We start from the raw sequence: 23184 nt of genomic DNA on the forward strand, positions 1-23184 counted from the left end.
CACCCCAGCTTTCCACAGCTCTGTTTAAAAACAGGAGAGCTGTGACCTTGAAAAGGCTGGGGCCCGCTGGCACCATGAAGTTCTGGTCTGAACTCTGCTCTCCAGTCCATGCTTGCTTGCTGTCTTGTGAGAAAAAGGCTCGTGGTGGTTTCCGATCCACCCATTTTGGTGACGATGGCTGAAGGGGAAGGAGAGGAGCTGCACTTGGTTTTGGGAGGCTCCTGAGGGAGACGTTCCTGGAGATTCAGCTCTCCCAGCCCACACAAACACGTGCTCTTTGGCTCCTCTGCTGACAGTTGATCTGGCTAATTGTATGTTAGTTTTCCAGTCTCAAGAGCATATACACACACAGGTGAGAACACAGATCGGGGTAGGCTGTTGCCTTTCCAGCCGACCTGCTGCTTCTGCCCAGGATCTGACACAGGGTGACAATTTTTTACTTGGTTCCTTTGTTTTGTTTCACGGTCGACGCAGGGATTAATTCTTTCCTGTCCGTGGCATTGTAGTCGCCGGAGCTTTCGGCAGAACAGCAAGCATTGCTTTGTTTTACGGAGAAGACAAGCAGGGTGGGTTTGCCGTGGTCACGGAGGGAAGGTAAACGGCAGAGACTCACAGCAGCGTGCAAGAAAAGCAACCTTTGCAGCAGCAGCCTTGGAGGGGGGTTCAGTAAAGCAAGACTTTGCCCAGCCAAAAGAAATGTTAAATACATTTTTTTTTTTTTTATTTTATCAGTGCAAACCCAGCCGCTGACTTTTCTTGGAAAGCCTGTAGGAGTTTATTATCTGGAAGACTTCTTTTCCTCTGGCAAATTTAAGTGAAAACGGGCGACGCGTTAGGAACCCGTTACGAGAGCAGGCGGGTGGACTGGGCGCGCAGTCTCGTAATCCCCAGCTCATTAAGAAATCACCCACTAAAAGCCAAAATTTTGATGGGCGGTGAGGCCATGTGAGGAGGCCCCTCGCTGTGGAGGCTACGCTGCCGTAGTCCCTTCTGGCGTAGGAAGCGAGCAGCGTATTAATTAGCCACCTCTGCCCAGTTCAATAACGAACTTAGAGTCGGGGCGGCGGCTGTGGGGTTGCGAGGGGAGAAAGGCCGCGGTGCTGCTCGGCGGCCGCCCCGAGCCCGCGGACTACAACTCCCAGCATGCCCCGCGGGGAGCACAGCCCGGCCGGGCTCCGCCCTGCCCCGCTTTGCATGCTGGGAGCTGTAGTCTCGGCGGCAGGCGGGCGAACGGCGGGGGGGCGGCCGCCCGATGGTTGGGTCGAACCGAAACGCGGCGTCGGGCTGGGGGGGGGGGCGGAGCGGAAGGCCGGGCTGCTGGGAGCCTGTGGGAGGCGGTTACAGCTGAGCATTCCCCCCCGCCCCGCCTTTACGTGGGCCGCCCCGCCGGGCCGCCGCTGGGTTCTCTCAGCGGGAGCGTTTCCCGCCGTCGCCTCTGCCTGAGGGAGCCTGTCCCCGCCTCAGGGAGCCTGTCCGGCCGGGGTGGGCGTCAGGGTGTGCCGCCGCGGTTCTTCTGCCTTGAGGGGCTGCTTCTACGCCCGCCGTGAGGAGGTGGTAGCGGGAAGGGGTGGGTGGGCGCCGAACCGCCTGACGAAGCCGTGGTGGAAGAGCGGGCTGCCGCCTCGGAGAGTGTGAGGAGGAGGAGGAGGAGGAGGAGGAGGTGGTCTGGTGTGCCCAGCGATGTAGCCCTGAACGTAGAACGGCAGCTTGTGGAAGGCGGTTAAAACTCCTCAGCGGTCTGGTTCCAGAGCATGGGCTAAAAGCTATGTCCCTCTCTCGCGTCGAAAATCCTTGCTTTCTGCTGTTTCTGTTTGTCTTCCAAGCCATATTTATCCTGATACTCTACCGAGGTGGGCCTTCGAATGTGTTGCGGGGGTTTTTAGACTCGCATCAGGTTCTGGATTACTCCAAAACTCATGATGTGTATACAAACCTCAGCTTGTTCACCCAAGCTCCCGATGAAGAAGCTATGCCGTACTGCTCGGCGCAGTCACCGATATTTGGTAGGTATGAACCGGTAAGTGTTTGAAATAACCGCTTTGGTGCGTGATAACGTTGAACACTTTGCAAGTTGTACGTTTTTCAAACTTTTCCACTTTTTTAGAGTGGTATCCTGATGTAATACTTACTCTGGCAAAACTTTCTTGTGTTAATTAACTCATTTTTATTGGTTATACGAGGAAAAGTATTTTACTGATCTAAAAACTGACAATAGTAAGGATTTGGCTACATAGAGATTGTAGAACGAGTGAAAACAGCGCATGGTCTTAATACCAAGTTAGTAACACTTTTTTGTTGTTATTCTTGGTGGTTCCGTATAAAATATGCCAAAACTTGTGCTTTGGTAAGTGCATAGTTTTGACCTCTGACTCAATAACTTCTGGGTTCTTTGTCTCAGCCTTATATCAAGCTCATAGTTCGATATAAATTGATTAACTGATTAAGTTGGCTTTAAATATCATTTGTATGAGCCTGTAGCTTGGCACCTTGCTCTTCATGGTGATCTTTTTGGTCTATGATTGTTTCACATCCTTTAGACTTAGAAACTTCTCCTTTTAAAGTCTGGTCACAGGTTAATTTGTATTTATGCTAGGACCAAATTAGAGCTGATCCTAGAGGCAGCATTCATCCAGCTGCTGCATTACTAGAACAGTTGGGAAGCTTTAAGTAAATACAGAGTCACACCTGTAAAGCATGCTTGTTGATAGTAAAGTGGTGCATCTCCGGTAATAGTGAATCAGTTTGAGCCACCCAAGAATGGATGAGTTCTGTAAGCATGTGCTTACAGATGGTTTGGGGACACCTGCTTCTTAGAGTACTGTGTAGTAAGTTACCCTCATCTGGTTTTCCATACTACACAGGTTTCTGCATGTGTAAGTCTTGCATATAACTAGTCTTGGAGCACTACTTAGTAGTTGCTCTGCTGTTCTAGGAAAGCTGATTACCACATGTGCAGCACAGTTAAGAGCAAATGGCTGACCTTGGTTCACAGGTGGAAGTATTGTGGAAAGCCAATGCTGTGGTTACTTTTGTGTCAAGTTGCTTAATTCAGTTGGAGAACTCTGCTAGGATGCTTTGGATGAGCCTTTTTAGACTGCAGTCTTCATAATGATGCTTGTTCTTTTGGGAAGTTTTCTTCCTTCCTCTGTTGCTGAAGTTAAATGAAATACATGCAATATGTATGATGAAATTGTATGATAACTTTTGGGTATATGCCTCAGCATTTCCCTTGGAAACAGCTCTACTAAGTAACTACTGACATACTAATAGGACAGACCCTTTTTGCACAGGTTCCAGTTCTAATGGTCTTAGTTAGTCTCTTCGTCACTAGCTACAGCCCATCAGTTCTTTTGGGAAGCTACAATTCTGTGTTTCTGACTTAATTGTTTTATTTGAAAAAGAACAGCAGAAATGTGCCTGTACCCTGCTCGTCTCCACTACTGATGAGAATCTGCTGCTCTGAAAAGAGTCAAATGATAAAGCTTTGGTCTCACAAAAAAAAAAACCCAACCCAAAAAAAACCCACAACCAAAAAAAACCAATCCAAAACCACCAACCAAACCCAAAACTAGGTGCAGTTCTGTGCAGCTTGCAGCCAAACCATCAGATAAGTAAGAGTAATGATGTATATGGAGGAGGCAGACGCAGGGTAAAATTACACTAATCAATGCTCTTAGAGCTGTGAAATCTTTTTTAAGACCTCTTCTTCTGCCCATCCCTGAGAGTGCTAAGAACAGAGTGGATTGGCCTGTATGTCATACTTTGAAGCTAAAATGAGAATGTTACTTATAGACAGAAACAAACAGTAAGTTCACTGGGAGAAAAAAAAAGAAAACAAAGCAAAGTAATTGTGGAAATTTTGCTGCATAAAAAATTAGAGTTGAGCATATGAAGCATTGTTTCTGTGAAGCACAAATTATTTGGAGCATTGATACAGATTCAGCTTAAGAAAAATGAGCAGTCTGCTACAACTTAACTTTTACTCAGTGATATTCCCCTTTAAATATGAAGTAAATTATTCCTTCTGGTATTACTATATACCAGCCTCTTCTGGGTGGTTTGGGATTTTTAACCCGAGAAATGCATGCTACTCTGCAAGGTAGTTGCCCTTTGTTTTGTATGCGATGAACACATATGAATAGATGTATAAATACTTTATAAATGTCTTCATTGGTTGTTATCGTCTTCTCTCATGGGACTGATCTCTCTTGGAAGCGTTGTATCAGAGATAACAATGTCTTTTAATTTTAATTTCATAAATTCCATTAGATGAGATTTCAAATCAATTCTTGAGGACTCCAATCCCCAATTCAGAGCTGGTAATAAGTCACTGTGTCCACTCCAAAGTGTGTTAAAAGTAGCTGGAAGAATGCCAAATGGCTTAAATGGTTTCTTCATCAGGGCTTTTATGAAGTGCAGCACTTCTTCCACTTATGTATATAGTAGATCATTTCAATAACTGTTGGAATGTAAGATTAGCTTGCAGCTCATCTGTCTTTTTCCTACCTCCTGAATCTACAGCATCTTGGTTCTTCCAGGGCTGTGGAGCAGGAATTGCTAAACACCTCTGCTTTGGACGAACTAGACACTTGCTGACTAATGTTACTTTTTTAATGCTTAGTGGTGTCCGTTGAACCTTTTGTGACCAACAACTTGAAAAGCATTGTACTAGATATTCAGTGTCTTCATTAATATTGTGAATAAATTAGTCAAAGGTGAATAAATTACTAAAAGGTTAAAGTTTCTACACAAATATCCAGTTGCCTGTTTCTTCCTCCTTTGTTTTTGGAAAAAGCAAAATGTTTAAATGCTAACTTGTATGCAAAACTTAACAAAGTAGCATTTAAATTCAAAATCTGACTTTCTCACATTGCGTGCAAGATGTGTTGTTTTGGTTCATCTTTTCCTCTTACCAGGAAGTAGCTTGATGGTAGAAGACTCAGATTTAAAGAGGTACCTTACTTTATGCATGGTATGTGCTTTGGCCCTTGAGGACTTTAACAGTTGAAAGTTCTGACTGTAACTCTGCTGTTTATCATTTGCTCATGTTATGGAAGATTTTTTTTTTCCAAGCCCTTCTTATAGCAGTTACTGCCTTTCACTCCCATCTGTCATAACCTTTTAATGAGTGTGACCATCTGTTGTGGTAATGAGTAGCTCCTGCTACATTTTCTGAGGGATACTCTTCTGCTAGAGTTTCTTCTCTCAGATTTAAAGAGAAGTAAAAAGGTGGTAATGCTGAGACTTATTTTCAGCTGCAGTTGAGGCAGCCTTGTATTCTGTCATTAGAAACTGGTGCTTAAATTAAGGCTGTTGGTCTGGTGGTGTTTTTTTTACCTTTCGTTCAAACAGTGGTAAAATTATACAAGTATGACTCTATTAATGTAGTGTGTGGTGCTGCACTTTCTCAGTGAGGTATTCATCCATGGTACTGTTCCTGTTCATTTAGCTTTTGTAAGTTCTGCTTATTCTGGTTGAACTCAGTAATTATAGCTGCTAACTCTAAATGTGTAGCAAGTTGTTTAGAAGTCATGTAGTTTCTTTCTTAAGATGGGATAGATCTGGTTAAAATCAATAGATCCCCCTGATAGTCAATTATGTTGCCTAGAAAGTAAAGCAAACAGGGAGTATGCTGTCACTGGTACCAGCTAACAATACAGGCGGGGAATTGTGAGTTTTAACTCTACACACTAAAGTTTCATATTAATTAAACACCCTCCATGTGATGGTACAGGCACAGAAAGAGCTTAGGAACCAGGCTACGGAGAAGTTGCTTGGACGTGTCAGGGTGTTGATTCTGTACCTTGTCTGAATTGGGATCCTGTGCTTTCTGGAACATCTAAGACGGGGTTTTCCTCCTTTCCCAAAGCTGTGCGTTAGCAGTTTTGTTTTTCCCTATTTGGTACAGCCTGCAATGGTTCTGTTCACATCTGGGATTTAATTGGATTACAGTGTATTAGCCTTTTGTTAGTTGGGCAGGAAGGAGATCTGAGAGCCAGAATTTAGCTTGTAGCAAAGGATGTAGGGCAGCCAGAGGTTTGGGGCTATGTCACAGACTAACTTCTTTTTTTCTGTGTTTCCTTGGCGTATACTAGATTGAATTTCTGAGCTGAGTTTGAGGTATGGAGCCAGGCAGGTTGGGAGAACATGGCATCTTGAAACACCTGAAAAATGCAAATTTTACCCTCATGAATCATATGCTAGGGTATGGAAGGAGGCAACAGAAGTGAAACTATTGCACATTATCATACCCTTATGTCCAAATTTAGATTTCATTTTTTGGAATTTGAGGATTATCGCTACAGAATCTTACTCTGCAATACAAAGAGCCCCAATTGCATTATAGAAAACAAATCCGTGCTTTTGTGGGAGAACAAAAGGGATTAATTCCCTTTCTTATACCTTCCTTGGAGCAATGATCTGTAGTTGAAATCCAATCTGAATGTAACATTTCTTTAGCAAGCTCCAGTTGTCATCAAATCAGTGGTTAATGGTGCTTTAGTTAAAAGATCTGATAATCAGGCAGTTCATAAATCTAAAAAGCAACATAAACTACAGGTTAAAAACAATGTTGGACTGAAATGTGGTGGTCTTAAAGGCAGAAAAGGAAACTGTCTGCACAGAAGTAGGTAATAACATCATAAAATGTTAATCATAAGTGTGACCTAGATTCATGGGCCCACAACATGATTCTCTGAAGAACTACTCTTCTGTTTCAGGTACAAAAGGTATAGCAATGCACTCCAGTTTCCTACTGAGGGTAGTACAGTCAAAATCAAATACTCCCTGCGTTTCAGATACTTGGGGAAGGACTGAAAAGTGATACTTGAGAGTCAGCTATTGCAAGATCTTGCTGACAAGCAAAACTCAGGTTTTCCTTTTAAAAACAAACAAAAGTCAACCAACCAACAAAAACAAACCATGAAGTGGGATTCACAGTGGCTAGACCTCTTTGACAGCATGAGGAATGGGGTCAGTGGCTGTTCAGACCAACCTTCAGGAAGTGCCATTATGTGTGTTCCTTGAGGAAGAAAAGGAGACACTTATTGAGTATCGGTTTGCCTATCACAAATGTGAGGTATTCCAACATTCACATACTAGCAAAATGTTTCCCAATTCTGAATGGACAGCTTGAATCTTATGCCAAACTTAGTCCCTAAGCCTTGTTAGTGCTCAAAAAACCCCAACCCCCCAAACCAGCGGAGGAATGTTGCTTCCTTCTGTGTCAGTTAAACAGGATGTGGGCAAACGCAGGCTCAATTTTCTTCGTTAGAATTGTAGCAGAGACTTGAATGCAAAATGGGCTGGAAGAAGTATCTTCTGGACTCACCTGCTTAAATACTTTATTAGATGTAAGACACACCCATACCTTTCCCTGCTCAAATGAAAGCTACAAAACACCAGGCCTAAATATTTGCTCTTTCTCTCTCAGGCTTCATTATCAGAAGTTTTTTGAGAGAATAATTTGTTTCACTGGTTTATGAGGGAGTCTGACTTCCAAGATTCTGAAAACTTAATCTTTAAGACAGCCATAGCAATAACTGTGAGCTTGGAAGGAAAAGAAAACCTTATTTGTAGCTATTTAAAAACCAACAACAACAATAAAACCCCAACAACTTGCCTCAGAGGCTTCTGGTGCAAAAAAAATATTTTGTCTTTGGGTAGCATGGCCTGCAAAGAATTGTTGGTCCTACTTAAAACTGTCATTTGAAATTGTCACCTTTTAATTGTGATTTAGGTGAAGGTTTCTTCCTAGTTCATTTAAGTCATAGATTTTAATCTTGTTCTGCATTTGTGCTTTATTTTCTTAGAAATTGACAGTGGTTGGAAACCACTAAGACACACTGATCTGTGTATAAATATAACTCTTCTGCTAGTTCTGGAACCTTTTCTCACTACCCAGAAGGACAGGCATTTAAATAATTGTAGAATTTGTTTATTCCTATTGTAACAGTATGAGACTTGTGTTAAAATCGTGATTGACACTTTATATTGATTCTTTCTTACTTGTGACTTGTCAAGCTTTTTCCATCTGAAGAACGGAAGAATTCATAAAAACACAGATTTATTTTTTTTTATTAGGTAAAAACTGTTGAGCATACCCAGTATGTTTTGTATTTAAAATTGAGGTGCTGAGTAGAGGAACTGTCATACATAGTTTCTTTTGCTACTCTGTGCCTGTTCCTGAAAATGTAACATCTCTCTTCTTCCTTCTCAGTTCTGTCATCTGCTTTTCCCAAAATTTTGAAGTACTGCCTGCTTATCACAGCGTATATAATTAAATAATATAGCCAATACAGACCTTGTGGCATGTGATTATAAAATCAACTTGAAACTTTTTTTAAGATAAAGCTAACATTTCCTAAAGCATTTGTATTCATCCAGGCTTTAAAGTATTTCTCCCCTAACCTACTGAATATCCTTTTGGACATCTTTGTCCTTGAATCTCCTCTGAAAGAGGCTTAGAGACTTTCTCCATATGGGTGGTAAAAGCAGATACGTCTGTTCATCTTGGTTCCTTTTCAATGCTATTCTTACAGTGAATACATTTATTCAAGGATCCCATCTAAGCAACACAAGACAGAAGGTTTGCTTGTGTAGTAGGGAGCCAATACCAGGAAAAAGCAAGCTGTGCAGGAGCTTGGTGAGACTTGCTGGCTGTGCTGGGACTCGGGATGCCTCTGGCAGGATGCCTGCTGTCCTGGTGCTGAGCCCGGCACCCCTCGGCGTGGAGCCGTGGGGAGGTGACCAGCAGGCAGTGGTGGAATTCATCATGTGGGCACATCTGCGTGGTGGTGTTAACTGTTCTCTGGTGGGGCTGGTGTCTTAAGTAGTAAACCTATATATAGGTTTGAATGAAGGTTGAGAAACATCACTGATCTTTTTTTTTTCTTTCTTTTTTCTTTCTCTCCTTACAGTTGGTCCATTAACCATCACCTTCAGGGTGCTCCCTAGTGAAAAAATGATCATCAAAAAAAATCCTTTTGTTCAGTCAGGTGGCCGCTACAGGCCACCTCACTGCTTGGCCCGCTACAAATCAGCCATCCTTGTAGCATACAAGAACCAGGAGAAGTACCTTCACCATCTTCTCTACTATATTCATCCTTTCTTGCAGCGCCAGCAGCTCAGTTACAGTATCTACTTGATTCAGCAGGTAAATCTAAATCAGATGTGCCTGATGGTGTAGCTGAACTTCCCAGTTAAGGGTTAGGTTCTGAACAAGAAATGGGAATCTTCTAATGTGGAAGTACCATTTTTACACATGGGTTTAGAGCAGGTTGGTTACATGCTGTCCCATCTCCATGGCTGCTAATGATTGAAATGTCATACCACTTGTTAAGATCATCATTCTGCTATTGATTTATTCTGCCTTTTTTTTTTTTTTTTTCTTCCAGAGAGATAAAGTTGTCATGAAGTGGTAACTTGTATTTTCAGCTGTTCAAGAGTTGGATGTGGTTTGTCTTGTAGCTTGTCATTGTGGCTAGTAAGCAAAACTGTTGAGACTAAATGCTAAAGTGAAATTGGCTTTTTTTAGTCTGTATCAGATAAAAACATCTGGCTTGACTCTGCTGTGGGGCAGCCTATGCAGTTCAAACAGCCGTTTTGAACTGACGTGGACTGGTGTTGCAAAAGATCAGTGGTGTGAGAGCAAGTTTTTCATTCATTAATTGAAACTGATGGTTGATTGGGAGGGAGGAGAAGCTTTTTTGTTTGACCAAGATCATTTTTTTTTTCCTCATTTCTAAGCTTTAATAAGCAGTAGTCAGGGCAAAAGTGTTGACGTGCAGATGTACAGCTAAGGATTGACATACTGGTCTCTTAAAAGTCAGCCTTCTTCAGGAGCCTGCGGTATATAGCCCCTGGCACAGCAAAGCTTACAATTGCTGAGAATATTGTGAAGAGAATGGATGAAATTTTCAGAGTCTGGGGCATGGAATTTGTAGCCAGTATTGATTCATTCCAGTGTCATTCATTTGAATAAGGCTTTTTGACTAACATAAATTTTAATTGAGTTATCCTCTTTGTTGTTTTGGTGAAGAAATGTAGGTTTTCTTTTCCAGGTCGGGAATGGTACCTTTAACCGAGCAAAGCTGCTTAATGTTGGTGTCCGGGAAGCCCTGAAGGATGAAGACTGGGACTGCCTTCTTCTGCACGATGTCGACCTAGTACCTGAGAATGATTATAATCTCTATGTTTGTGATGAATACTATCCCAAGCATATGGCTAGTGCCATGGATAAGTTTCAGTACACGTAAGTGCCTCCATGTGCTTTGGATGTACGTATCCCAACTTATTCACTTTCTGCATAGAAAGTATGAATGGGGACAGTGAAAGATACAACCTTTAAGAGGTTTTCTGTTAGTTTTGCAGTAGTGACTTCACCAGAAAAGAGTATTCTTGCCTTCAGTATTGAAGCTTTTTTTTTCTCTTTCTCTTTTAGTCTGCCATATAAGTCCTTTTTCGGGGGTGTATCTGCTCTGACTCCAGAACATTACATGAAGATGAATGGGTTTCCAAACACATACTGGGGCAGTGGTGGTGAAAATGACGACATTGCTACAAGGTACTAATGCACAGGACAGGCTTAAAATAGAAGGGAGCTGGCTAGTTAAACATGTAGCATTACCCTAAGAAAGGAACTAAGATGTTCCTTAACATGCTTGCAGTATCGTTATAATCCAGAATGCTGTTGGCATTGGGAATGGTTAATGTCAGAAGATGTTCAGAATATATGAATCCACCCATTGTGTGCTGGGAGGACAGAATGTTACTTCACATCCTTGTGCCTTCACTCGCTCTGGAGTGCATCCAAGGGGTTATAACCGCCCGTGGTTGACAGGTGACTCCATTGACATTCACAGCCCCAAGGGAAGGGAGGAATCTGCAAGCTTGACAAATAAGAAAACCAAGAAGGTACTTACTAATTTTCAGACAGTTGGGAATGTAAGTTATGTTAAGGGCATCTAGGTTGCTCCAAGTATTACCTAATCACCAATATGTGGAATTAAGGAACACAAGGAATTCTAACTTCTGCCTTCAGTGCTGGGTGATGGAGAAGTCTGTGTACTCCTGTGAGTCAGTGACAGCAAGATCTGATGTTTTTTCTTATGCTTGAGTTGCCATGGCAGCAGCATGCTATAGAAGTGAATACAATGAGTTTAGTTCCAGGTACTCAGCCTAATGCAAATTCTTCAAGTACAAAATCATAGCTGTAGCTTCTTTATTCAGCTTTGTAGTTGCACCGTGCACCTTCATCATCCTGCATTGAGGCGAGCTCACGGGTAGTTCATAAAACTAAACTGATGATAAAGGCCTTGTGTGTTTTTTGGTCTTGCACAGCATGACAAGTTACACAGTTTCAGTGGAATGTTCTGTTTGAGGACCGCAGGAGTTTTTACAAAGCACTATTCTGGGAATTGAAAGTCAGATTTTCTAACATACAATTCCTCCTTTTCCTTTCAGAGAAACCTAACTAAAAGGGTGTATGATTGTTTAGAGATTCAGCATTTACTAAAGGAATAGAATGCCAGGAAAATAGATTTTTTACGTCAAACACTACAATGCTGGGTCTATTCAGCTGTTCTTAGTACAGCTTAGGCATCTATTGGGGTTTTCAGTCCCTGTGGTAGAGAGTCATGCCAGTTATGCATAGGAGCGCACTTCCTTACAGAAATCTCCTAAGGCAAGTAGGTTATGTAGATCCCAAAATAGCCCTTTCTTGAAGGGATGTAAATCATGTGTCGTTTCTCTGAAAAGTTATGCTAATGATTGGCAGTGTTCTGGCCCATAGGTACATGGAGGCCATGGACAGTGCCTGCTCATGATTTAATCACACACTGACGTCTCAACCTGCAGAAATTAGGAATGGGCTGACTGTTTTTCAATGGCCAGGTTGATGCACCTACTGGGATTTGGATTTTAGGAGGTGCTAAAGCACTTCTTACTATGTAGCAACAAAATTAATTAGTATTTGAAATTGGACATTGAAATGTCAAAAAACCCTATTCTGTGTAAAGATTTTTTGCTGGGATACTGCTTATTAAAGCAGAGTTAGTGAAAAAACATGCTGACTGCTATTTATATTATACAGTACTGCAGCCTGATAACTATTAGTCCTAGCAAACACCAGGATCTACCTTTTATTAGAAGAAAATACTAATTGGAACCACTTACGTGTTAATATTATCAACTACAGGAAAGTGTTGGTTTTTTCTTAACAGTAAATGAATGTATTAACTGTTTCATAATATGCTTTTAGTTTAATGTTGCAATGCAAAATCTGTAACAGCAAAGCTAGTGTTCTTGCTTTTCCTTGTCTTTTTGACTGAATGTGCAATAAGCTTATGTTCAGAAAACAAGAAACCTTGTCTAAAACTCAATCTGAAATAATAGTATGTCATACTGTCAGTGAAGTGTTGTAATCATTTGATGGCTCTAGACTAGCAAATATTTTCAGTTCTGTAGCCTCTTTCAGCTTTTTAATATTCCTGCTTCAGTGCAGCTTGCTGCTGTACCAGATCTCCGTGGAAGGCAATCACACGTTGCAAATGTGCAGGTTAGATAACTGCAGTTGAGCAAACATTGATTCTTACATTCACAGGAATTTTCTCTGTGTAAGAAAGAGCTGCCCTGTGATAACAGAGGTTTGCTAGCCCTAGCACTATTACAGGCACTTTGGTAAGCTCACACAGATGCCATCAGCAAGGAGTTGCTTGAAAGTCACTCAGAATGCTGTTTTTAGGAGCTCTGTTCTGGAATTCTAAGCCTTCAGTTCACTTCTTTTATCTAACTTTCCTGCAGCTGAGCAGCTCACATTTGTTTGTCTGGTGCCTGTATTTATCACTAATCTCTTATGAAGCCAGTCCTCTAATCAGGCCAACTGAATGAATGGCATTTCTCAAAGAACAGAGAGGCTTAATCTGGATCTGAAACTCAGGACTGGCTTCCTTTCAGAAACTGCAAGTTTGGTGGTTTGTTGGTTTTTTTTTTTGTTTCGTTTTTTTTTAAGTTTAGGCAATGGACCTCTAGGCAGTAAAAAGCTCTGCTCTTACAAGGAAGTGAAAATAATGCCCAACTGTCAGATTCATGGGAATTGCTCTTGAATGCTCTGTATGCTGCTGTTCTTTCCCTGCTTGCTATAATCCTCTTTGTACCCTGCTGAAGCATACTGCAGCTGGGAGCTTTCTAGCCCAAGCCCGGTTAGAACCTGCTAGAGAAGATAATGCGGCACTGTGGTGGTGTTAAACTTGCTCCCTTGGGCTTCTGCATTTTGCTTTGATTGCATTAACACTGAAAATTATCTCTGACTTTGAACTTCCCTATAACTAAGCCTAGAAATGGCATCTTTATGCCTAAGCAAACATTTTGTTTGTTGTTTTAAAGGATTCAGCTAGCAGGAATGAAAATAGTCCGGACATCACCTCACCTTGGACGCTACAAAGTGATGGACTACAATGAAGAGACAGAGACTCAAGAGCCTTGGAGAAGGTAACTGTTGGGGGGGGGGGGGGGGAGTTGGGAGGCTGCTCTTTGCCTTGTGGCAGGTTTACTGTTACCATCATCTTCCTCAGAACAAGTAGTAAGTATACCTAATGCCACTGCTTGTTTTTCTGCTTTAATGTGGCTATTTAAAGAAGGCTGTCAGTCAGTTTCAGCTAAATCGTTCTGTATCTGTCTCTGCATTTGAAGGGTTCCTGCCAGTTTCCTACTGTTAAGGACATGTGCTAGCTAGGAAGCTAACACATATCACACTTAAGCACCAAATTATTCAGGGAATAAAACTTAAAAAAAACCCCCACCACTGCCTGCCTTGTATGTAGGTAGAGTTCAGTTTGAAAAGGCACTTTGCTACAACTTCCCTGTAATAAAAACTTGCTCTTCCATCGGTGTGGAGTTACAATGTGCCATTAAAACAGCGGAAGGTGGTAATCTAGCTTGAAGACATGAGGAAGGTGCTGTGAGACCTAGCAAAGACTCAGTTTTATATAAAAGAGCTGGAGGAGGGTGTTAGGTCAAGTGTGGTGGAGGCTTCTCGTACTGACAGTGCAGGCTTCCCTCTGTCACCTCAAAACCCAGGTTTCCATAACAACCCTATCTTAAAACCTACCTACAGCAGCTTATGTACACCACTGCTGCAAGCCTTGGTGTTGCACTCCCAGGTCTCTCTAAGCTGCTGACAGTTTCTTGGGTTTTTGTGGACTGTAGTTGCCACCTCCCTCGTCAACCTGTCTGACATGTTCCAGTCCAAATTGTCCTCCTTATTTAGAATAGTCAGCGTGAACTTACTCTAATCTGTTGAGTCTTATAAAATGTCTTCTCTCTCTAGTGTGTATTATGTGAGAAGAATTTTCTTGGGGCTTTTCTGCTAGCAGTTTTCATCTGCTAAGACCATGCCACCTCTGGAAGACTATTTCTTCTGCAGCTTCAGCTGTAACCATCACCTTTGTTCTATCTAACTGCAGGTATTGTTCCTTTTTCAGGCCTACTTCTCGACACAACACCAGAAAAACATGGAAAGATGATGGAATGAATTCATTGGAGTTCAAGCTCCTTTCCAGGACAAAGCATCCTCTTTATACCAACATCACTGTGGACATTGGATACGTTCCCCCATTTTCTTAAGAGAATGAAAACAAAACCAGCGTTTGGGCTCAGTGCGGCAGCATGTGTATGGGTATTCAGCCTCTACCTCCTGTTGTGGTGTGGAGTCTGCACCACCTGAGACTAATCCTATTGTCTTTCATGAATGTCACTTTTCTTCTCGCTGTTTTAGAAGAAAAGGCCTCGAGAATAAGGTACGATAGCAAATAAACAGGCTGTGGCTTACTGTAAAAATTGTCAAAGCACTGGAAAACTAACTACTGAGCCAGACCCACCCCCCAGCCTTTGGGCCTTGGGGATCAAGGTCTCCTTGACAGTAAGCTGACCCAAGTTTTCTGGAACTGTTGTCCCATAGCTGGATAGCTCTGTGCTGCTTTGTACTGAAGTGTTAATTGGGATGCAAGCCATTCTGTCAGATGGGCTTCTGAAGTGCTGTACTTTGAGAAAGTGTTGAAGCCAGTTACCGTTCTGTAAGTATCTTTTGTGAATTTGAGTAGAATAAATTATGTGTTTGAATTAAGATTTTCTAGAATATTTAATAAGAGTATAATAAATGAGAAAGTTGCCCTGAAAAGAGGCAACACCAGAGCTTAAGTCTTTGGTTTTTTCTGGCCTGATCCACCTGTGTTTAAATGTTTCCCTTGTAGCTGTAACTACTTCAGGCTGAATGGGACCTGAGGCTGTCACCTAGTCTAACCTCCTGCTCAGAGTAGGGAAATTAATCTGGTATTATTTCAGCTGTTGCTCAAACATTAATTATCTTTCAAGGTTGATCTGTCTTCAACATAAAATACTAGTTTTCCCTCTAAGTCAGTCAAACATGGCAACAGCGGAGCTGTGACCCTGGCAGGAATGCATTTGTACTTACCTGACTGTGAGACTGACACAGTCTGCCCAAGACCTTGCCCTTTCTGTAATCTTGCTTTCCCTATAAAGTCAGTCAGTAGCACTGCCTGCCACGTCCAGTTATTTTGCAAGCATGACAGGGTCTTTTTGCTTGGTACTTGTAGGTACTAAAATTCCCTGTTCACTGAAAAGCTGCATTTATCCCACTAACACCCAAGAACTTATTTAAAGCTTTAGTCTTCTCTACAGTTAGAATAATGTGTCAACCAGCTGGAGAATCATCCTTCAATATTACAGAAGTTGCTTTTTGTAATGTAATTAATATATTGTGTCCTAAAAGAAACTCTCTCAAACTTGGCTTCACATTTACCTGCAAGGGATGCATAACTGACAAGCAGGTGTAAGGACAGTTAAGTATAATGGAGTAAGGAAAGTGAGCTAATAAATTAAGATTTTAGCAGAAATGCTGTAGCATAGTGGAACAGTTAGTTATCCACAGACTTTCACCAGTCTCCTAAAACAAGAATCACAAATAATAATGGCCTGGGTATGTATACAAATATGCACTCTGCTAACAGTGTGCTCCAACACAGACAAGAATTTCTCTCTGACAGACTTGGCCACTGCATTTCCTTCCAGATCTCTCCAGAATAACACGCAGCCTGCAGCCTACTGCAGAACCGAGACTTTCATTTTGCCACAGGACACCTCAGCAGTCCTGCAGCAGGGTAAGCTGAGCTCATGGAGGACAAGAGAAGCCTTTTGAATGCAATGGAGTGTATTTATTGAGAGAGTTTTAACATCTCATCCATTACGATTATTGCCCTTCCCTCCCCATAAGCAGTTTTTCCTCAGGCTGGAAAAAAATTAGCCTTTCTCAGCAAGTTTGTAGTTGGTGAAGAATTCTTGTGCTTTTAATGAGAAAAGACTGGCCTGGTCCTTCTGAAGTGGTGGCAGTGCTAGGCAGCCTTCCCCCTGCAACTATTCTTAAACTTCCTATTTGTTGTAAGAACAAATGTTTTTCCAGGAGAGTTAGTTCAAGTCCTTCCACTGGACCAGCCCAAACAAGGACACTTTTGCAAATGTCCCAGCAGAAAGTGCATAGAAGAATGTGAGGACCTGTCCCTCAGGTCAGTCCATAGCCCCAGTCCTCACAAAAGGAAGTGACCAATCAATTAGATGCTGTCAAGAAAAAAAAAAAAAATCTTTCTTCTGTGCTACTGAAGTACTCCTTCAAGCAGAGTGACAGGAGTCATCTGCTGTAACAGCAACCACAAACAAGATCTGTTGCCATTTCCTATCACCTGGGTGGTGCTCACCCCTATGAGATCTTGGGCTGCGTGCTGAAATCCACTGTGATGTTGACATATAAAGGGTTATGTTCCACTGAGAGCAGTTTATATGAACACGAGTTCAGGCCATCTGTTTTCCATGTTCTCGATACCTGACGTAGAAGCTTCATCCTGAGGACAAAGAGGAGAAAAATGTCCATTGACAAGCGTAAGAGAGGAGTTTTGAGCTCTTTCCCACTACTAGTAAACTTGGAGGCAGAGCTACTGCCTGTATCTACTGGGAACATAAAGTTATACTTTTTCCTATCCTCAGCCTGGACATGGGGAAAAAAGTCCTTTGGTTTAATCTCTGAAATCATATGCTCAAAATCATATCCATGTAACTAACTTTGGAAGTTTCTCAGGAACATCACCCAGTCAGTTCTAGGCAGATCTCACATACAGAACGCCAGCTGTGAACAGTGGTGTCGCAGGGCTGTCCCCCACAGCCCTCGGGGTACCACAAAACACCCATTTGGCCTGGAGCAAAGAACTTGGCCCTCAGATGCCTGGCTCTTACCCACACACCAAGACAATGCAAGGTGGAACACTGTTCCTGACTCACCTCTCTCCATTCTCTTCATTGCCATGGTCTCGTTTGTGGAAGATCATCGTGTACCTGGCTACATCAGCAGATGGCCTCACCACTCTCATCTTCTGCATCTCAACCCTGGAAGAAGGAATAGTGCATGAGCAAGATGTCACCTATAAACAAGCTCTTAAGGAAAAAACCCAACATTTGGAGACTCATCTCTTGTGGATGCCATGGAAGCAAGCACAGAGGACTGTAGGAAACTCATCTGCATCTCCTCCAACCCATTTTGCCAGAGAAATGGGGCTCAGAGTTGTGTTTCTGGAGAACAGGTCCAGTAGAGTGACAGATACCCCTTTGAATAGAAGCAAGTAGCTACTACAGCAGAGGTCATGTAGAGCTTTAAGTACACATTATACAAGAGTACATTTAGATTAGTATTGTCTGGTCTAGTTTGTACTGCCCTGTATTAAGCTAGGAGGTCTGTAGCAAGATTCCACATGTTTTGCAACAAGTTCATCTCAACTACTGCAGTAAAGCACCTATACTTGATAGTTCTCCACTTCAAAAAAAAAAAAGCAAGCTTGTTTTCTTTTTTAACAGTTGGCAGTCAGCTGCAAAATTTTTACTTGTTCACATAAAGAAAAATTCCTTTCTGAGAACACTGCCAGAAACACTAAGCCCCATGCAGACATCAGGGACTTGATTGGAACTTTTGGCCTTAAACCTATCCGTGGAGCACAACAGTTTTGCTCTGTCAGCAGAAAGGGTTAACTTCGTGACAATGGAATTAAGGAATAACCCAGGTCCTTGCCAGTCACATCAGCAGCTGAAAAAACGCAACAGAAAACAGAGAACTGAAGAAACTGAGCCCCTTACAGATTTCCTGTGACTACTTGTAGCAGTAAATTATCAAAGAAATACAACAGATGATCTGAAAAATCTCTTTGTGATGCGCACCTTAGGAAGGGGCCCAAAAGAGACAATCACATTTAGCATAGAGGCAAACCAGCAGGACCTAAGAGCACTCCGGCCCGAGTTCTTGAAGATACTGAAGGGGATGCTGCCATCTGCCGTCTTTGCCGAGGAAGGCTGCAAGGATCTGTCCGTACAACCACCCCCCCCCCGAGACAGCAAGCTTCCCATTACCCACCACTGCAACCTCTGTAACCAGCCCAGTCCAAGGTCCACCTGAGAGGGGAAGATGTGAGCCAAGCCCAGTTGCAGCGTGCACTCTGGGTCATACGATTTGGTTGCCACACCAAGACCTCAGCAGCTGCAAAGTTATGAGGTGCCACGCACAAGCAAGCATCACTTTTGATTCCAACCATTTGCAAACATCATAGACACCCTCAGTAAATCCTGCAGATCTGCTGAACAGCTGCTTCTCTGCTGCCCACTCTGCTACCACTACCACCTTTGCTCATTAACGGTGACACTTCTTGGGAAGCTGGGGAATAAGACGGTACCAAGCTATCCCCTACCACAATAAAAGCCATCTCATAAAAGAGGTCACAGGGAAGTTGGTGTCTCTAGCTAGGGGTAGGGAGGAAAAAAAAGTTATGATTAAGAAGGGACAGAAATCCATGTCTCCAGCAGAGATTTTAGATTTCTTGAGGTACAGCTGACTGATCTGCTGAACTGACACCTAGAAAAGGTTTCATTTGGAAGTTCCTAATTTTAACAGACTTGATTTCACCAGTGTAATTATTTACCATCACCAGGGATACGAATTTTATGTAAACAAACATTTGGGGGACACATTTAAGCAACTGAAAAGGATAAACACTTAAGAATGACAGAGCATACCCAAGTTACAAATTGACAAGCTCTGCCAGCAGAGCTTGGAGGGTTGTGGGGTTTTTCTGTTGGTTTTGTTGTTGTTTTTTTTTTTTTTTTCCCCTTCCTTCACTAACAGCAATGCAGGATTAGAGGTTTCTTCCTGGGCAAAAGATCAACATAAAAGTTTTGTTGACTACTTTGTCCCACTAAACCTCTCAAACTATCAAGTTTCTCCTACTTTGACAGGCATGTCTGCAAAACAAGTTTTAACAAGAGCAAAGGGGATATGCATATATATGCAGTCTTTCTAAAACTAAAGTTATTCACTATCTTAACTATAATCAACACCACCTACATACAGACTAAGCCCTGCTTGGACTAAATCATGGGAGTCAATGAATGCAAAAAACCGAATCCCACCAAAACACTCCCACACTCTCGCAAAGTATTGGAACACAATACATTTGTGTCTCTGGTTGGCTTGTTTTGTTTTTGTCTCAGCCACACAGTATTTGTATTCTTGCTTAGAAGTTGGTTATAACGGAAATGGCAAGATTGAAGTCTGGCATGTGATTTGCCAAAAAAACAAACAAAAAAAAACCCAAAAAACACCAAACCACAAAAAACCCCCACCACCCTAACAAAACCCACACCCAACCAACAATGCTGTCAGGAGGAGGAGCAGGTCTCAGGCGTGCCTAACCTTTGCAAAGAGGAAACTGTTCACAGAACTGCATCTGGCACTCCAAACCCCCACTGCAATACTGTTCTGAATTAAAGGCTCCTGTAGTGCTCCACCTTTGGAGGCTAGGTGTGAAGTCATGCCAATTTTTTTTTATGTATTTATTTTTTTAAACCAATTCTTCCACCCTTTAACATCCATTTCCCTCTAGCCTTTTTTTTTTTTTTAATTATTTTTTACCTGATTCGAAGGTCATCATCTTCTCCACCCCAACCCCAGTACTTGTTAGAGAATCCATTCACCTTGGAAAACTGATCTCTTGTTAGAGCAGTTACACCTCCAAAATATCCCCGGTACCGTAACCTAGAAGTACACAAGAAGAGAGAATGAAGAATTAAAAGTCAAATTCTACTAACAATGGAAGTATCACCCTGAAACTCTGGATCTAGACTTGTCTTTCACAGAGTTCAGGGTGCACAAATCCATGAGGTTGGTCTTGTTCTCTTCCTCTTTTCACAAAAAAGATGGTGATTTGCTTTAGGCCAGAAAAAGTCAGCTCTCTGAGAACACAGAGCCTTCTTCAATAGTTTCTCTCTCTCTTTACACAATTCCCCTTGCCAGCCAAAAAGACACTTCACCTCAAGGACTCTGATGAGTAGAAAAGCAACAAAGCTACGCACTAATACAGTGGAAGCGTTGCAATAATGACAGCAAGCCACCGTCTATCTTAAGAGCTGAATCTGAAAATCTTGGAATGAAATCAGATCCCAGCAAGGGGGCATGTGCTATGGGATATTGCAGGACCAATTCCAAGGTAAGGTACAGTGCAAGTTACTTAGTAACCTAATGTAATGGAGCTCAGCTCTAAAGGAGATTAATTTCTAACTTCTACCTTCCCTGTCCTAGAAACCACATCTACTTTAAAAAGGTATTGAGATACCACGCTTATTTATCTTTTTATACCATTTTGCTAATTGCTTTTCATGATACCCTCCTCTTTCTTGGCATTACAACACAGCTTCTACTATGTTGCCGCTGCCAGCTTCAGAGGTGATGTGCACATGGCTGCAGATCACATTTTGATTTCTAGATGCATGTGAATCTAAACAGATGGACAAATTGCCAGGGCTAGAATGTATCCATTATGGCAATTTACATGCCAGACAAGCCTCACAATGACAGCAATCAGTTCCCTTTGCACTCATGGATACATCCCATCAGGTAACATGGTTTTATGGTGTACACCCAGTTCAAGTATTCCTTAACTTGATCCTCCTCTACCAAGGTTAAGTCTTGATAAGTCCAGACTTTTCCACTGGTATCAGATACCTGGGATTCCTGAAGGCAAATCTTGCCAATAAGGAACAAAGCAGATAGGGCATTGAATATCTTGGCCTTTTTCTTGTCTTTTGTCACCAAGTCCCCTGCCACGCAGCAGGTACACATTTTCCCTAGTCTTCCCAGCAGCTGACGTACCTGTAGAAGCCCTTCACGTTGCCTTTCATGTTGCTTATGAGACTCAGCTCCAGAAGGGCTTTGGTTTTCCTAACCCCATCCCTGCATGCTTAGACTGCATCTTGTGTGTCCTCACAAGTCACCTGACTCTGCTTCCACCTCTTTCATGCTTCCTTTTTCTGGTTTTTTTCCCCTCAGGAGCTCCTTGTTGCTCCATGCAGGCCTCCATTCACCTTTGCCTGACTTTCTACAGGTGGGAATGGACCATTCTTGAGCATGAAGGAGGCAAGCCCTGAAGATCCACAAGCTCTCCTGAATCTTTCATCTCTCCAGGTTCATCTCCCAAGTGATTCTTCCAAGCAGATCCCTGAACAGGAAGACGAGGGTTGTGATCCTGCTATTCGCCTCATTCCCTCCTTGTTTCTGACCTTCACATCCCTGACCAGTTCTTCCTTGTTTCCAAGTATAAAGTTTAGCAGAATTAATGCAGAACTTTATGCACCCCATTATTCCCCTCCACCACTGGAGAGGCAGACAGCGAAGCAGCCAGAGCTGTAACCAGAACAGTGCTGCCCACTCAACCCTCCTCAGGCAGAGCAGAACTGGCAGGGCCCAGGCATATCTTGCTCCTAGGTGACATCGTCTGCAAAAAATGCACCTCTGTAACACTGTTCGACCACCTCTTGCCTGAGGACAAGAGAATATCAGCTCCTTTGGGATTTTAAATATTGGACTGAAGAAACCATACAATAGAAACAGTCATTAGGAAAGGATGTTGTGCTGGTCTCAAGGAAATAGCTTAGCTAAGAGAAAAAGTTTTCCCACCCTTACCTCCAAAGTTTTAATATATAAACCTTTTTTCTAAAGAATCTAAAACTGAGTTGCAGTTTATGTAACTAAACATAAGGTACTTGCTTTCCAAAGGAGCATGGCTGCTAAGATTACCACGCACTGCATCACCATAGAAAATATCCACCTGGAAGAAAAAAAATAAACAAACAAAAACCTCCAGGAAACCCACAAAACCCCCACATTCCTGCCCAGGATATTTTGTGTTAATGCAGAACACGTACGACTTCAGTTTTCTCAACCTTGTCTGAGTGACATGTCTCAGTACGCTCACCTCAGCCTAAGCAAAACACTGAGGTCACTCAACTGGGATTTCAACCTGTGGTCTCAGCTCAGTTTAGGTGTCATTCTTGAGCTCAGGCTCTGAATTCCTTCAGACGTACCCAGGAATTCCCTTGGAAGTAGAGCATTATTATCCCCACTTCCCGGATGCGTAAACAGAGGCAGTGGACACAGAAAAAGTATGAATCAAATTCAAACCACCAGTGTCCTAGTGAATACTGGTGCAGGGCATTCACAACAAAAACATTTTGTCCGTATTCTTTAAAGCCAAAGCTTAAAGCTGACCTCTAACTAACAGCTCCTTTCCACAAACAGGAGAAACCTGAGGAAATTAATAGTAAGAAGATCCCTTAGTAAAAGCAAGAGTCCATCTGCATCCTTAACTAAGCAAAACACTTGCGGTTACTAAGGCACAGGAGGTTAAGTAAAGCACCTCAAACTTTGTGCCATGTTATTAGCCTGGATTCTACACGCCTGTCAATTAACAAAAGCAGCATTTCTCTTGCTTTGGTGCACTGACGATCCTGGAGGCCTCAGTGTTCTCTCTGCAAGACACAGCGCTCCAAAAGCCTGTCATGAGCCTAGTTCATTTGTGCTTGTTCCAGTTTTCACTAAATGACTGGGAAGTGAATATTATTCTGTATAAGAATTTGCATATCCCACCTCTTTCTCATATATTTAAGAAAGGAAACCAAGAAGTGAAACAGAGCTTTACTTCAATGTACTTTGAGATCAGCTTTTGAAAAGCCCACTTCTAATTAATATTTAGACTGACATGACATAAGAGGCGAATCTTCAAAGAAACAAGTTCAATGAAAACAGTA

General features: G+C 42.3%; 2 protein-coding genes across 10 annotated transcripts in view; one reads left to right on the forward strand and one right to left on the reverse strand.

Moving 5' to 3' along the window:
* The first annotated feature begins 1391 nt into the window (after positions 1–1391).
* On the forward strand, positions 1392–21729 carry LOC142033860 (beta-1,4-galactosyltransferase 3-like). Of its 7 annotated transcripts, none has more exons than XR_012651367.1 (9): positions 1392–2003; positions 8919–9154; positions 10062–10252; positions 10442–10564; positions 13384–13488; positions 14481–15071; positions 16087–16175; positions 20396–20588; positions 21428–21729. XR_012651367.1 is itself a non-coding variant. In XM_075034375.1 (6 exons), exons 1-6 carry the CDS (start codon positions 1766–1768, stop codon positions 14620–14622), a joined length of 1035 nt encoding a protein of 344 aa, XP_074890476.1. In that variant the 5' UTR covers positions 1392–1765; the 3' UTR covers positions 14623–15209. The 7 variants fall into 7 exon arrangements, 1 of the variants encoding a protein (XP_074890476.1); XR_012651366.1 differs by having other exon boundaries at positions 21483–21729; XR_012651369.1 differs by lacking the exon at positions 21428–21729 and having other exon boundaries at positions 14481–14795; positions 14957–15071; positions 20396–20865.
* Positions 16208–23184, reverse strand: part of B4GALT4 (beta-1,4-galactosyltransferase 4) — a 32150-nt gene continuing 25173 nt past the window's right edge. For 2 of the 3 annotated variants that reach the window (XM_075034372.1, XM_075034373.1), the window contains exons 6-8: positions 20015–20137; positions 17344–17448; positions 16208–16910 (exon numbers count right to left, since the gene is read on the reverse strand). In XM_075034372.1, coding sequence (XP_074890473.1) covers positions 16769–16910; positions 17344–17448; positions 20015–20137 — 370 coding nt within the window. In that variant the 3' untranslated portion in view covers positions 16208–16768. The remainder of the gene's footprint in view (positions 16911–17343; positions 17449–20014; positions 20138–23184) is intronic. The other variant, XM_075034374.1, reaches the window with a different exon arrangement.

Source organism: Buteo buteo, chromosome 8, assembly GCF_964188355.1.
Source record: "Buteo buteo chromosome 8, bButBut1.hap1.1, whole genome shotgun sequence".
NCBI classification, from domain to species: Eukaryota; Metazoa; Chordata; class Aves; order Accipitriformes; family Accipitridae; genus Buteo; species Buteo buteo.